The following is a 14,136-nucleotide window of genomic DNA, read 5'->3' as shown; positions in this document are numbered from 1 at the left end:
CTTCGCCGGTAGGCATGAGCCTGCGCATGCGCCGGAGCGTCAGCGGCTCCTCAGCCATCCCGAACCACACCCCATCAGCCCCTTCAGTAACCCCTCAGCCATCCCGAACCACACCCCATCAGCCCCCCCTGTAACCCCCCTCGCCAACCCGAACCACACCCCATCAGCCCCTCCAGTAACCCCTCAGCCATCCCGAACCATACCCCATCAGCCCCTCCAGTAACCCCCCTCGCCAACCCGAACCACACCCCATCAGCCCCCCCTGTAACCCCCCTCGCCAACCCGAACCACACCCCATCAGCCCCCCCTGTAACCCCCCTCAGCCATCCCGAACCACACCCCATCAGCCCCTCCAGTAACCCCTCAGCCATCCCGAACCACACCCCATCAGCCCCTCCAGTAACCCCTCAGCCATCCCGAACCACACCCCACCAGCCCCCCCTGTAACCCCCCTCAGCCATCCCGAACCACACCCCATCAGCCCCCCTGTAACCCCCCTCGCCAACCCGAACCACACCCCATCAGCCCCCCCTGTAACCCCCCTCACCATCCCGAACCACACCCCATCAGCCCCTCCAGTAACCCCTCAGCCATCCCGAACCACACCCCACCAGCCCCCCCTGTAACCCCCCTCAGCCATTCCGAGCCACACCCCATCAGCCCTTCCAGTAACCCCTCAGCCATCCCGAACCACACCCCACCAGCCCCCCCTGTAACCCCCCTCAGCCATCCCGAACCATACCCCACCAGCCCCCCCGTAACCCCTCAGCCATCCCGAACCACACCCCATCAGCCCCCCCTGTAACCCCCCTCAGCCATCCCGAACCACACCCCATCAGCCCCTCCAGTAACCCCTCAGCCATCCCGAACCACACCCCACCAGCCCCCCCTGTAACCCCCCTCAGCCATTCCGAGCCACACCCCATCAGCCCCTCCTGTAACCCCTCAGCCATCCCGAACAACACCCCACCAGCCCCCTCCCTGTAACCCCCCTCAGCCATCCCGAACCACACCCCACCAGCCCCCCCTGTAACTCCCCTCAGCCATTCCGAGCCACACCCCATCAGCCCCTTCAGTAACCCCTCAGCCATCCCGAACCACACCCCATCAGCCCCCCCTGTAACCCCCCTCAGCCATCCCGAACCACACTCCACCAGCCCCTCCAGTAACCCCTCAGCCATCCCGAACCACACCCCATCAGCCCCTCCAGTAACCCCTCAGCCATCCCAAACCACACCCCACCAGCCCCTCCAGTAACCCCTCAGCCATCCCGAACCACACCCCACCAGCCCCCTCTGAAGCCCCCTCCTGCCAGCGGAATTGCTTCCCTCTGACAGTGGAAGCTCTGGACACAGTCCGCAGCCGCCACGCAAGGTCCCCGAACGGTGTGAGTACACGCCAGTGACCCCGTCGGGGCGGAGCATCGGGGGTGGAGCATCGGGGGCAGAGCATCGGGGGAGGGCCTCAAGTGACGTCCTGAGGCCCCCCCGACAGCATGCGGCCTACACTTCGAGGGGGTGGAGCATCCAAAAAACGCCCCCCCCCCTCCCCGATTTCAAGCGTAAAAGTGAATTTTCCGGCCCCTTATCCCTATTTCTTTTGTGTAATCACTTCCCTCACCGTCTTACGAAATTAAAAGAAATAGTGGGGTTTCCGTCCAGTATCCTAGCTGCTGTTGGGGTCTGGTCTTGGATCATAATAAGAACAAAGAGTAAAGAACAGGCCCTTCGGCCCTCCAAGCCTGAGCCGCTCGCGAAGCCTGTCTAAACTAAAACCTTCTGCAGTTCGGGGTCCGTGTCCCCTCTATTCCCGCACTATTCATATATTCTTCAAGATGTCTCTTAAATGCCGCCATCTTCAGAGGTACAGGTAAAGGCAGGGGAATAGCACTAAGTCATGATGCTCGTTTGGAGAGCTGGTGCAGACACGATGGGCCAAATGGTCTCCGCCTGCACCGTAACAATTCTCCGATACTGTGAAGCAGCTGCATCTCCAGCCAAGCTATTGCAGTACAGTTCTACCAACCGGCCCTGTGGATAACTGGCCAAGGTATGTCGTGTACACAAAGAAAAGGCCAACTAACCTCACGGTAGCATGGTGGTTAGCATCAATGCTTCACAGCTCCAGGGTCCCAGGTTCGATTCCCGGCTGGGTCACTGTCTGTGTGGAGTCTGCACGTCCTCCCCGTGTGTGCGTGGGTTTCCTCCGGGTGCTCCGGTTTCCTCCCACAGTCCAAAGATGTGCGGGTTAGGTGGATTGGCCATGCTAAATTGCCCGTAGTGTAAGGTTAATGGGGGGATTGTTGGGTTACGGGTATACGGGTTACGTGGGTTAAGTGGGGTGAGCATTGCTCGGCACAACATCGAGGGCCGAAGGGCCTGTTCTGTGCTGTACTGTTCTAAGGTCTAACCCAACCTGTTACCGCCCATCATTTGCAAATTGATGGGAGAGATCACTAACAGTGCCATCAAGGAGATCTTACTCAAACTGCTTATTCATGCCCAGTTGGGTTCAACCAGGACCACCCCTGACAGTCACGCGAGGGCGGAATTATGCCCAGGTCCCTGGTGCCATGAGACAACAGTGCTAACCACTGTGCCACTGCGCCAAGGCTTGTACGCAAAACTGGCTGGAGGTCAGTCTTATACAAAGCTAGATATGAGCCACGCATATCAGCAACTTGAATTAGACATGAATTAGGTCATGTAATGATAAACATGTACAAATGTTTGGTTCAGTATATGCAGCTACCTTTGGCGTGTAGTTGGCATGTGCTATTTTCCAAAGAATAATGGAAAGTCTATTTCGAGATGTGCCACAAATCGTAGTGTACCCGGGCGATGTTTTGATAACTGGATCCTTAGAACCTGAGCACCGATGGCCCTGGGCTACTCCATGGGACAGTGGTGCGAGCGGAGCTAACCCCTGAGGCTTCCCTGCACTTGGCGCTGCCAGTCCTGGAGGCCTGCCCCAGTCCCGGCCAGGGTCTCGATGCTCGCGGCCATGGATACAGGGAGTGGACCACCTCTCTCTGGGACTGCGCCATATCACGGTGTGATTGTGCCGCCGCCTTCTGGGTCTGTGCCACATCAGCCAGTGACTGCGCCACCTCCCTCTGTATCTGTGTCATGTCGGCCAGAATCTGGCAATGTTGCAGACCCTCAGCCATGGCCCGCTGTGACTGGGCCACACTCTGGAGCGCCGCTGCAATGTCCAGGTGGCCCTGTCCTGGGCCTCGGCCACTGACCGTACAGAGTGCCCCAGGCTTTGACCCATTGCCAAGATCGTCGCTCCCAAAGCCTCCACCGTGGACGCTACCCGTCCGGTGTTGGCCTGGGTGGCACGCATGGTCGGCATCACCTCCTGCTCCTGCACGTGGTTGGACTCCTCCAACCGCATCTGCAGGTGCCGGATGCTCGCCGCCAACCCCTCATGTAGTCCCTGGCACTGAGACTGCATCTCCACTGTCGTTGGGATCGCCATTTCCAGAACCCCAAAACCTGTCCGGATGGCAACTAGTCCCTGGGGTCGGGTTGCCCTCCGACCCTTGGGAGGTTCTTACCTCCACCTACTGTTCCACTGCACGTGTGTGGCCCAGGAGCCTGTTCACTAAAGTGCCCAACCGAAGTGAGTATCTCTGGGATGGTGGAGGGTGCTGGAGAAGCTGTGATGGAAAGTCAGTGTCTTCCCCAGACTGGTGTCTCCTGCTGCTGGTCGAAGGCTCCCATCGCTGTCCATATCCTCTTCCCCACTGCTCTCCACCTGGTGTTGTGGTTGGGATTGGGGGGCGGATGGCACCGGAAGGACCCGCCTGATCGCCAGATCCTACAAGGCGCAAGACATGGCGCATTGTTGACCCACGGGTTGGGATGGTGGGCGGCGGTGGAGGGTAGTGTGCGGGTGGTGGAGGAGCCTGGGGTGTGGAAGTGGTGGTGATGGAGGGTGGTGTGGGTGTGGGGGTGGGGTAGTAACACATGTGCCATGGGGAAGCGCAACTCAGCGGGGTCCCACTTGGCCTCCCGATGCCGCCCTCCGCCTCTGTGACTGCCCTCTTTCCGGGCTCAGCGGTCAGATCCAGTGCCTGCTGCTCTGGTGCTGTGAGCGGGCACCATTCCGGCGGTCCCCCTTCGGTCATTTCTGTCTCTCCTGGGGGGGGGGGGTGGCACAGAAAACGCACAGTGTCGGACAATCGGACGCATTCAGCTCAGGGAGTGGGTAGCTGGTGACCTTTGTGGCCAGGCACTTGAGCTGCCGGTGAATATGGGCACTGGCAGATGGTGCAAGGAGAGGTCCAGTTACCCTCCAGGTGGGGCGAGAGGGGGGGGGCATTACGGGTGTGTGGAATGGGGGTTGGTGCCAGGGTCACAGTGCTGCCTATCCACTCTGGCCACCCTGCGGAGGTGGTGCAGTTTTGTGCGGCACTGCTGCCCGTTCTGGGCAGTGTTGCCCACGCCGCTCACGGGCTCTCCCACTTGCACATAGGGCCGGTGCCCAGCCACGGGTGGCAACCTCCTCCCCACCCCGGGGTACCGGGCGGCCCGCCTCTCCTCCATTGCGTCTAGCAGGGTCTCCTGTTCAGTGTCAATGAACCGGGGTCCCCTCTCTGTGCTGCCATCTTGTTGGCTGGGAGGAGTGGGTGTGTGGGGAGTGGAGTGTGCTTATACGCGGCTGCAGCTTGTCAGCCTCTCGAGTGTTAACCCCGACCCCGGCCAATTGGACACCGTTTTTCATTGGAAATGATCGTGTTCCATGTGGTGACGGTGCAAGTCCATTAACGGTTAATGAATTGCTCTGTGAACAGCGACAATTTTGCTGTTGGGGCAGTCCACCGATTCAGTGCCGGCGTCAACGTTTAGTTTCTGAAATGGAATACCTGCCGAGGACCTTTGTCCTATGGAGTCGGTGTACAAGGAAGAATCATCCGGAAGCATGTGGTCCATTAACCAGGATGAGGGTTATCACAGCAGCCAGTCCCACTACGTGACACCATGTTACCAGCAGGAAATGTTGTTAACCGTCCAAGTGGTGAAATACAGAGCCGGCCTGTGACAGGCGCGTCTGTCATTCCCAAGGAAACGGGTAAAGCTGTTCCCAGTTCCTGAGGAGATGCCGAGTATGGTGGTTCTGCAGAAAACACTCCAGTCGGACCATCCCCGACAGAGAGGCTACACCGCTCCACTCGCGATCGTAAACCACTGACAGGCTCAATTTGTGGTGGACTGCTTACATGTGTTTAATGTTCTAATTATTGGGCACTAATTAGTTACTTAGAACATAGAACAGTACAGCACAGAACAGGCCCTTCAGCCCTCGATGTTGTGCCGAGCAATGATCACCCTACTCAAACCCACGTATCCACCCTATACCCGTAACCCAACAACCCCCCCCCCCCGCCCCCCTAACCTTACTTTTTTTTTAGGACACTACGGGCAATTTAGCATGGCCAATCCACCTAACCCGCACATCTTTGGACTGTGGGAGGAAACCGGAGCACCCGGAGGAAACCCACGCACACAGGGGGAGGACGTGCAGACTCCACACAGACAGTGACCCAGCCGGGAACCGAACCTGGGACCCTGGAGCTGTGAAGCATTTATGCTAACCACCATGGTACCGTGCTGCCCTACTTGGATGTGTAAAATAATTTAGAGAGGGAACGATGTGGGGCCGCATGCTCTGCTTCTGAGTCTAAGTGTTGAAGCCAACGGAGAATTTGAGGACCTTCACGTCAGAAAGGTCGGCGCCATACCTGCACCGATTCTGTTCTCCAGTGAAGGGCTACTACCGTCCCCGTGTGGAACACCATCGAAACCAACGAAAAACGGTGCGGAAATGGCCAGGTCCACGATGGAGACTCGCAGGGCTGACAAGCTGCAGCTGCTCTTCAGCATACACCCCCCCCCCCCCCCCCCCCCCCCCCACACCCACACACACACACACAACACACACACAGATCGACACTGGTTATGCTGGAGCACCCTTACAGCTGATGGGTTGGCTGGGGTCAGAGGGCAGCCAGGGGGGTGCCCCAGGGGGGTCACCTGTACGACCCAGGACACCTAGGCTGTGGTATGCGTACCCACCCACCCCGACCCCACAGCCCACCTCTAGGCTACCCGCCCACTACTCCTCCCAGCTCTGTCAGAGGCCCCCGAGCCAGACTGTCTGCGAAGTATGGCGATGCAGGACAATGTCCGCACACCTTCTCTCTCTCTCTCTCTCTCAGCAGCCACCACGCCAGTTTCACGATTTGTGAGATTAGACGTGGATCGCGCCGTTGGGAACTCGGTCCATTGGAGGCAGAGAATTGCGGGTGGGCCCACTAACAATATACGAACGGTGTCTCCACTACAAGAGACGTGCATCGCATTGACACTGTAGTAGCCTCAATAACGACACAAGAGAGTAGAACGGTAAAAGAAGGCTTTAATTAGCAGAGAACTAGCCTGTTGCCCAGATGGGTGCTTACTGGGTGCCGCCTACAGGGTGGCCCCTTATATACGACTCCCTGGTGGGCGGAGCCAGAGTCGGAGTCCCCCAGGGTTCCAAGCCCGGTCTTAAAGGGGCATCACCTACATGATGATAAGGGTACAGTAACCGTTCATCACAGACACCGTTTCCGGGAGGCGGTGCATCACGATTCGGAATTGAACCGGTGATTTCCACGTCGGGAGTTATTCTCCACCCGATCGCACGCCCCGATTTTGGCGTCGGCCAATGGAAAATCCTGCCCGTGGTGTTTGTCCCTTTATGGGTCGATCATGTGACCTGGGTAATCAATCAGGGACCAGGATAGTGGGGGGGGGGGGGAGGGGGGGGGGGCACCTCAGCGAGCGGGAGTTTCTGTATCGGTTCAATCCTGAAGCTGCCTCCCAGATACGAGGCTCCAAGCCTCTGAACTGTAATAAAATGTGTACAAACGTTGCAGTTGTTATTTTCCGAACCGCTCAAAGGGAAATATGAGCGTTACTGGGCGGGATTCTCCCGTCGGCAACACTGAAATCGCATTTGACGATCAGCTGGAGAATCTCCGTTTGCGCCAGAATTGTGATCGGCGCTACTTTTGCAACGTTCCGCCCCCTCGAAAACGGCGTACTCAGATCGTTACCTGAGACCCTACCCCAATGCTCCACCCCCGATGGGGCAAGTTGCCGACGGCGTGGAACACTTGTCCTTTTTATCCCGTGAACCCGGCGTGGTAGCACCGCACTGAGTCCAGCGCCGCCACAGTCGGTGGGGGGGGCGGGAGCCTTTCCGCGGGAATGAGGGGCTTTGGCGGGGGCTGAGGGCACTGGTGGGGGGGCGTTCCAGGGGTGGCGAGGCTGATTACAGGGGGCAGTTTGTGGCAGGCCTGGTCTACGTGTGGCCGGCGCTATGTTGCACGGCGCGGCTGTTGCAGGCCACCGCCTTCCGCATGTGGGGCCACGAGCCCGGCAATTCTCCCGCGTGGGCTTTCCACTGCGTGCCTGCTAGCCCCCCACCAGGCGGAGGATCGGTGCGGCTTTTGCGCCACTTTTTCGGGTGTAAAACGCCACCGTTCCCACGCCGGCGTCAGCACTTAGTCTGCAAATTGAAGAATCCAGCCCACTATTTCCATTTACTGTTATTACATTTCTCAAAGCGAGCATTGAGCAGAGGAGACTATGCTTCATTCACACCCCATAATGGAGAAAACGGAAAATTCAAGGGTTATCAAAGTTCAAGATGTTAACGCAGGAAAAGGTAGAATCTAAAAGAATCAGCATTTGGAACAAAGATGCAAATAATCAGACTGCACAAATGTCTCTGAAAAGGTGGACACTTAGAGCAAGTCTGAATTGTAAGAATTTAATGACCACATGTTTGAGAATTGATACAGATTTTGCGTATTTTACAAACAATTAAATAGACAGCTAAAATAACCTTGTTGGGTAAATCACACCGGTACATTTGCTTTCCATCGAAGAGAAACACATTTCAGACCTAAAATGGTTTATCTCCTCCCTCGATCTGTATTAGTTTCATTTTTGATGTTGGAAGGTTTATCTTTTTCTGAAATAAAAACAGAAAATGCTGGATAAACTCAGCAGGTCTGGCAGCGTCTGTGGAGAGAGAAACAGAGTTAACGTTTCTAGTCCCTGCAAAGTTTCTCCACAGCCGAAAAAGAGTCACATGGTCCCAAAACATGACCTCCTGTTTCTCTCTCCACAGATTCTGCCAGACCTGCCATTTACTGTTTTTATTTCACATTTACAGCATCTGCTGTTTTTTTGCCTTTGTCACTTCCCCCTGTGTTTGACAGCGAAACATATTAATCTGCCAATGAGAAGATTAAATGGTTCAAGCTCTCCATTTTCTTCTAATCGGGCACAGAGCATTCCACATGTTTTCAGTTTGCATCACTGCCATTGGATGAGAGGTGTGGTTTAAGCTATTTCCAAACAAAGCACCGATACCACGGAGTTTTAATTTCTTCATGATTGTTGCCTTTAGTGAAAGGCTCTCTGGGTCATCATACCAGACCTCGTGGTACAACGGTCCTTCCTGCCAGAGAGAAGAATGATGTTCAGGCCAATGCAAGACCTTAGACACAATATTGAACATGTGCAATATCAGTATTTAAAATACATTCAGCTTGTGTTTTATTAAGAGCACTGGTTTGGGTGAACAGAGGGAAAGATAGATATAAACGTTAAATTGTTCTAAACCCCAGTTATTGTAGATTATGGAAACCACGGCAATCTTCCCTGTGCTGCTGTGAGCGGCAAGTTGCCTCATTCCATTGACACGTGACGAGGACAAAATAAATGAGATTTCAGAAAAGTCTCATTACTGAACCTTCACTGAGATCACAGGACCTCGAAGATGACTGAATAGATAATGGGCTGGATTCTCCGTCAACGGGGCTCTCTGTTCCGTCGGCAGCTCGCTCACGCCCGCGGATTTTCCGATGGAAACCCCATTGGCCGGCTGCCGGGATGGAGAATCCCTCTGCCAGCGGGGAGGCGCGCCCGCACCGAAAAACGGGTGCGGCGGGACAGAGAATCCTGCCCAATAACTTTGATTCTTCAAATAACCAAAATGAGCGGCATCAATGGAAGTATTCACTTTGGTGATTAGACTGTGGAGCAGGGTCTGAATAATTCAGAATGCTAATGATGCTGTTAAAATAGTTGAGTCTGTTCATCATGACTAAATGTGTCATTTCTCTCCTGCCACGAAGAGCCTAAATTTAAACCAATCACACCATTATCTTTCTGAATTAAACAGACACAGTCACCACGGTGTGAAGGTTATTCTTTAACTTCTTCGTGACCTTTCGGGGGCATCTTGACAAACATGTGAACAGGATGGGAATAGAGGGATACGGACCCCGGAAATGTAGAAGATTTTAATTTAGACGGGCAGCATGGTCGGCGCAGGCTCGGAGGGCCGAAGGGCCTGTTCCTGTGCTGTACTTTTCTTTGTCTCTGTTCTTAGAAGGCCAGCTCCAAGCAATTCCCAGTCTATCATTTAAATCGCCCAAAGCAATGAACTCATCCAGAAACTGTGAAACATGCACACAAGGCACATGCTTAGTGACTCAGAGTAGTGACTATTTATTCTGTTCCTCTTTAAAAACTTTATCACAACTTTCAGAGCATCTAAAGTACTGGACAACCAATCAAGTGTTTCAGGATTCCGTATGAAAGGCAGCAGGAAATTTAGACACAGTAAGCTCCCACAAGCAGCATGTAATATTGATCAGATAATCTGTCAGTCACAGTTGCGCGTTAAATATTTCTGAGGATAACAGCGAGGACACCTCTCTTCTTGTTGGAACCCTCATGGATTTGGGCTAAAGGGATCACGAGTTATTGGGGAAGGCGGGGTCTGGGTATTGAACTTGATGATCAACCATGATCATAATGAATGGCAGAGCAGGCTCGAAGGGCCGAATGGCCTCCTCCTGCTTCTGTTTGCTATGTTTCTATCTTTCGAACGAACATTTTCTTGTCAATTGTCCAACTCTGCACATTTATTCCTGGTGCTCTGAACACTGTGCGCAGAGAATGCTGAACAATGAAACCCTGCGATGTCTGCATTATGTACAGAATGTTATGATGTGGAGATGCCGGCGTTGGACTGGGGTGAGCACAGTAAGAAGTCTTGCAACACCAGGTTAAAGTCCAACTGGTTTGTTTCAAACACTAGCTTTCGGAGCACTGCTCCTTCCTCAGGTGAATGAAGAGGTGTGTTCCAGAAACATATATAGCGACAAAGTCAAAGACTGTCCTGGTTTGAGACAATTCACACTTCTTTAACCTGGGGTTACCCCTATCTCTGGATCTGTAAAGACTTAATTACCTGCAAATGCTCGCATTCCAAGCATTGTCTGGCATCTTTGACTTTGTCTCTATATATGTTCCGAAAGCTTGTGTTCGAAACAAACCTGTTGGACTTTAACCTGGTGTTGTAAGAGTTCTTACTGTAAAGAATTTTAGAATGCACAGGCCTCCGTTGTGCTGCGACTGATAGTCTTACCTTGTAAACAAAATATGGGGATTGGTAATTATCATCCCAGTATTTTCCCGTAAACGATTTGGACAGCTTCTCCATGACCAGTTTGTACGGAATATTTCTGGCAACTTGAGAACTGCAAGGAGCTCCTTTGAAAGGATCTTTTGGAATTTCACATCGACCAGGCTGTAAAATACAAGAAGGATGAGAGTATCATGATTGTGGATATAGTTAATCTGGTAACATCTGAAATGTAGAAAGAGACTGGCTGATCTCCAAGTGTTTGGGCTGCGATGGAAAATTAAGTTCCAGGGGAGAATTGAGGATTTTGAAACTGAGCCAAGGACATTAAGCATCATGGAGCGACAGAAACTGTCAGAGTTCAAATTCAAATCAGGGAACACCAATTGAATCAAGGAATAGTCTGGAGGGATTGACTGGTCCACTCCACATCTGATTGCTTGATTCTGTGTTCAACGAATGAGCTTTGAGAAAGGCTTTGAGATGCTTACAATTTACAGTCGATAAGAATGCAGTTCAGTGAAGGCCCCATGGAATTCGAGATTAAACAGCACAGGTGAGATAAGTCCAGCCCAGGTTGATGAATATCAATATCAAGGTCATGATTCACGTGAATGTTTTAGGTTTGTATTTCACATTTATAACTCCAGCTACCATTCTGGGATTTGAAGCTGTCTGCCTCACATTGTAGCCTTACCATCTGGGTGACAGGTTCAGTGATATTGGGCGGGGTTCTCCGCCGTCCGCCACCGAAATCGCGTCCACCGATCGGGCGAAGAATGGGCTCCGACGCCGAAATTGGGGCCGGCACCAGTCAGCCATGCCCCCCCCACCCCCCCACCGGCGAGAAACGGCATCGTCGTGACGCTCGCCGCACGCAGTCACAACGCCGTTGATGCCTCGTCGGCCGGCCCACTCACAATGCTCCACCCCCGATGGGCCGAGTTCCGATGGCACGGACCACGTGTGGTCACACACATCGTGAACCCGGCGTGGTGGCTGCAGACTGTGTCCAGCGCCCCCACACTCTGCGAGGGCTGGGGCACTGGAGAGGGTGTTGCCAGGTGGTTTGCTGTAGGTTCCGGATGGCGGGCTGGGTCCACACACGGCCGGCCATGTTGTACGGTGCTACCGTTGCAGGTCGGCAGCCATGTGCGTGCGAGGCCCGGGAACCGGCCATTCGCCGGCTGTTTCCGGCACGGGGCGGGGAGAGTTCCAGTCCGCACCGGTGCTGGCTCCTCAAAGGTACCGAAATCAGTGAGGGGTTCACGCTGATCATTTTGACATAAACATCCCACGGATGCTCCATTCGATCCGGCACTTAGCCACAAACAGAGAATCCGGCCCAATTATCTTTATTCGAGTATCCTCCCTGAGATGTTGTAACTGAACAGGTTTCTCTGCTTTGAGTTTATTGGAGGGTCCTGGGGCAGGCAGTTTGACCTCAGATAAACCCTGGGAGCCACTCAGTGCGGCTAAAGGTAATGGAGTTCAGAGAAACACAGGACAGTGCAGCTTGTTGAATCCAGCAGCCTGTAAAGGAGTTGGAAGCGCGCCAGTGATTGGAGGCAGGACTGTATCCGTGCAGGACTGTAACCGTGCAGGACTGTAACTGTGCAGGACTGTAACCGTGCAGGACTGTAACTGTGCAGGACTGTAACTGTGCAGGACTGTAACCGTGCAGGACTGTAACTGTGCAGGACTGTAACCGTGCAGGACTGTAACTGTGCAGGACTGTAACTGTGCAGGACTGTAACCGTGCAGGACTGTATCCGTGCAGGACTGTAACTGTGCAGGACTGTAACCGTGCAGGACTGTAACTGTGCAGGACTGTAACCGTGCAGGACTGTAACTGTGCAGGACTGTAACCGTGCAGGACTGTAACTGTGCAGGACTGTAACTGTGCAGGGACTGTAACCATGCAGGACTGTAACCGTGCAGGACTGTAACGGGACTGTAACCGTGCAGGACTGTAACCTGTGCAGGCCTGTAACTGTGCAGGACTGTAAACGGGCAGGGACTGGAACCTTGCATGGACCTTGTCTCCGCTGCAGGACTGTAACCGTGTCTGGACTGATCCGTGCAGGTCTGTACGTGGGACTGTAACGTGCAGGACTGTACCGTGCAGGACTGTAACCGTGCAGGACTGTAACCGTGCAGGACTGTAATGGCAGGACTGTAACTGTGGTAAGGACTGTATCCGTGCAGGACTGTATCCGTGCAGGACTGTAACCGTGCAGGACTGTATCCGTGCAGGACTGTAACGTGCAGGACTGTAACCGTGCAGGACTGTAACCGTGCAGGACTGTAACCGTGCAGGACTGTAACTGTGCAGGACTGTAACTGTGCAGGACTGTAACCGTGCAGGACTGTATCCATGCAGGACTGTACGTGCAGGACTGTAACCGTGCAGGACTGTAACCTGTGCAGGACTGTAACCTGTGCAGGACTGTAACTGTGCAGGACTGTAACCGTGCAGGACTGTAACCTGTGCAGGACTGTAACCGGTGCAGGACTGTAACCGTGCAGGACTGTAATCCGTGCAGGACTGTAACCGTGCAGGACTGTAACTGTGCAGGACTGTAACCTGTGCAGGACTGTAACCGTGCAGGACTGTAACTGTGCAGGACTGTAACCGTGCAGGACTGTAACTGTGCAGGACTGTAACCGTGCAGGACTGTAACTGTGCAGGACTGTAACCGTGCAGGACTGTAACTGTGCAGGACTGTAACCGTGCAGGACTGTAACCGTGCAGGACTGTAACCGTGCAGGACTGTAACCGTGCAGGACTGTAACTGTGCAGGACTGTAACCGTGCAGGACTGTAACCGTGCAGGACTGTAACTGTGCAGGACTGTAACCGTGCAGGACTGTAACCGTGCAGGACTGTACCGTGCAGGACTGTAACTGTGCAGGACTGTAACCGTGCAGCTGTAACTGTGCAGGACTGTAACTGTGCAGGACTGTAACTGTGCAGGATTGTAACCGTGCAGGACTGTATCCATGCAGGACTGTAACCGTGCAGGACTGTATCTGTGCAGGACTGTAACTGTGCAGGACTGTAACCGTGCAGGACTGTAACCACGCAGGACTGTAACCGTGCAGGACTGTATCTGTGCAGGACTGTAACTGTGCAGGACTGTAACCGTGCAGGACTGTAACCGTGCAGGACTGTAACCATGCAGGACTGTAACCGTGCAGGACTGTATCTGTGCAGGACTGTAACCGTGCAGGACTGTAACCGTGCAGGACTGTAACCGTGCAGGACTGTATCTGTGCAGGACTGTAACCATGCAGGACTGTATCTGTGCAGGACTGTAACCGTGCAGGACTGTATCTGTGCAGGACTGTAACCGTGCAGGACTGTAACTGTGCAGGACTGTAACCGTGCAGGACTGTAACCGTGCAGGACTGTAACCACGCAGGACTGTAACTGTGCAGGACTGTAACTGTGCAGGACTGTATCCGTGCAGGACTGTAACTGTGCAGGACTGTAACTGTGCAGGACTGTAACCGTGCAGGACTGTAACCGTGCAGGACTGTATCCGTGCAGGACTGTAACTGTGCAGGACTGTATCCATGCAGGACTGTAACTGTGCAGGACTGTATCCATGCAGGACTGTAACTGTGCAGGACT

The 14,136-nt window shown here is 53.9% G+C and overlaps 1 protein-coding gene across 1 annotated transcript in view; it reads right to left on the bottom strand.

The window, feature by feature from the left end:
* Positions 1–7,811: 7,811 nt before the first annotated feature.
* LOC119964131 (di-N-acetylchitobiase-like) overlaps positions 7,812–14,136 on the bottom strand; it is a 49,184-nt gene continuing 42,859 nt past the window's right edge. The window contains exons 6-7 of the mRNA XM_038793432.1: positions 10,504–10,665; positions 7,812–8,523 (exon numbers count right to left, since the gene is read on the bottom strand). Coding sequence (XP_038649360.1) covers positions 8,320–8,523; positions 10,504–10,665 — 366 coding nt within the window. The 3' untranslated portion in view covers positions 7,812–8,319. The remainder of the gene's footprint in view (positions 8,524–10,503; positions 10,666–14,136) is intronic.

Source organism: Scyliorhinus canicula, chromosome 4, assembly GCF_902713615.1.
Source record: "Scyliorhinus canicula chromosome 4, sScyCan1.1, whole genome shotgun sequence".
Lineage (NCBI taxonomy): Eukaryota > Metazoa > Chordata > Chondrichthyes > Carcharhiniformes > Scyliorhinidae > Scyliorhinus > Scyliorhinus canicula.
The sequence above is the reverse complement of the archived record's forward strand: the minus strand, read 5'-3'. Positions and strand labels throughout refer to the sequence as shown.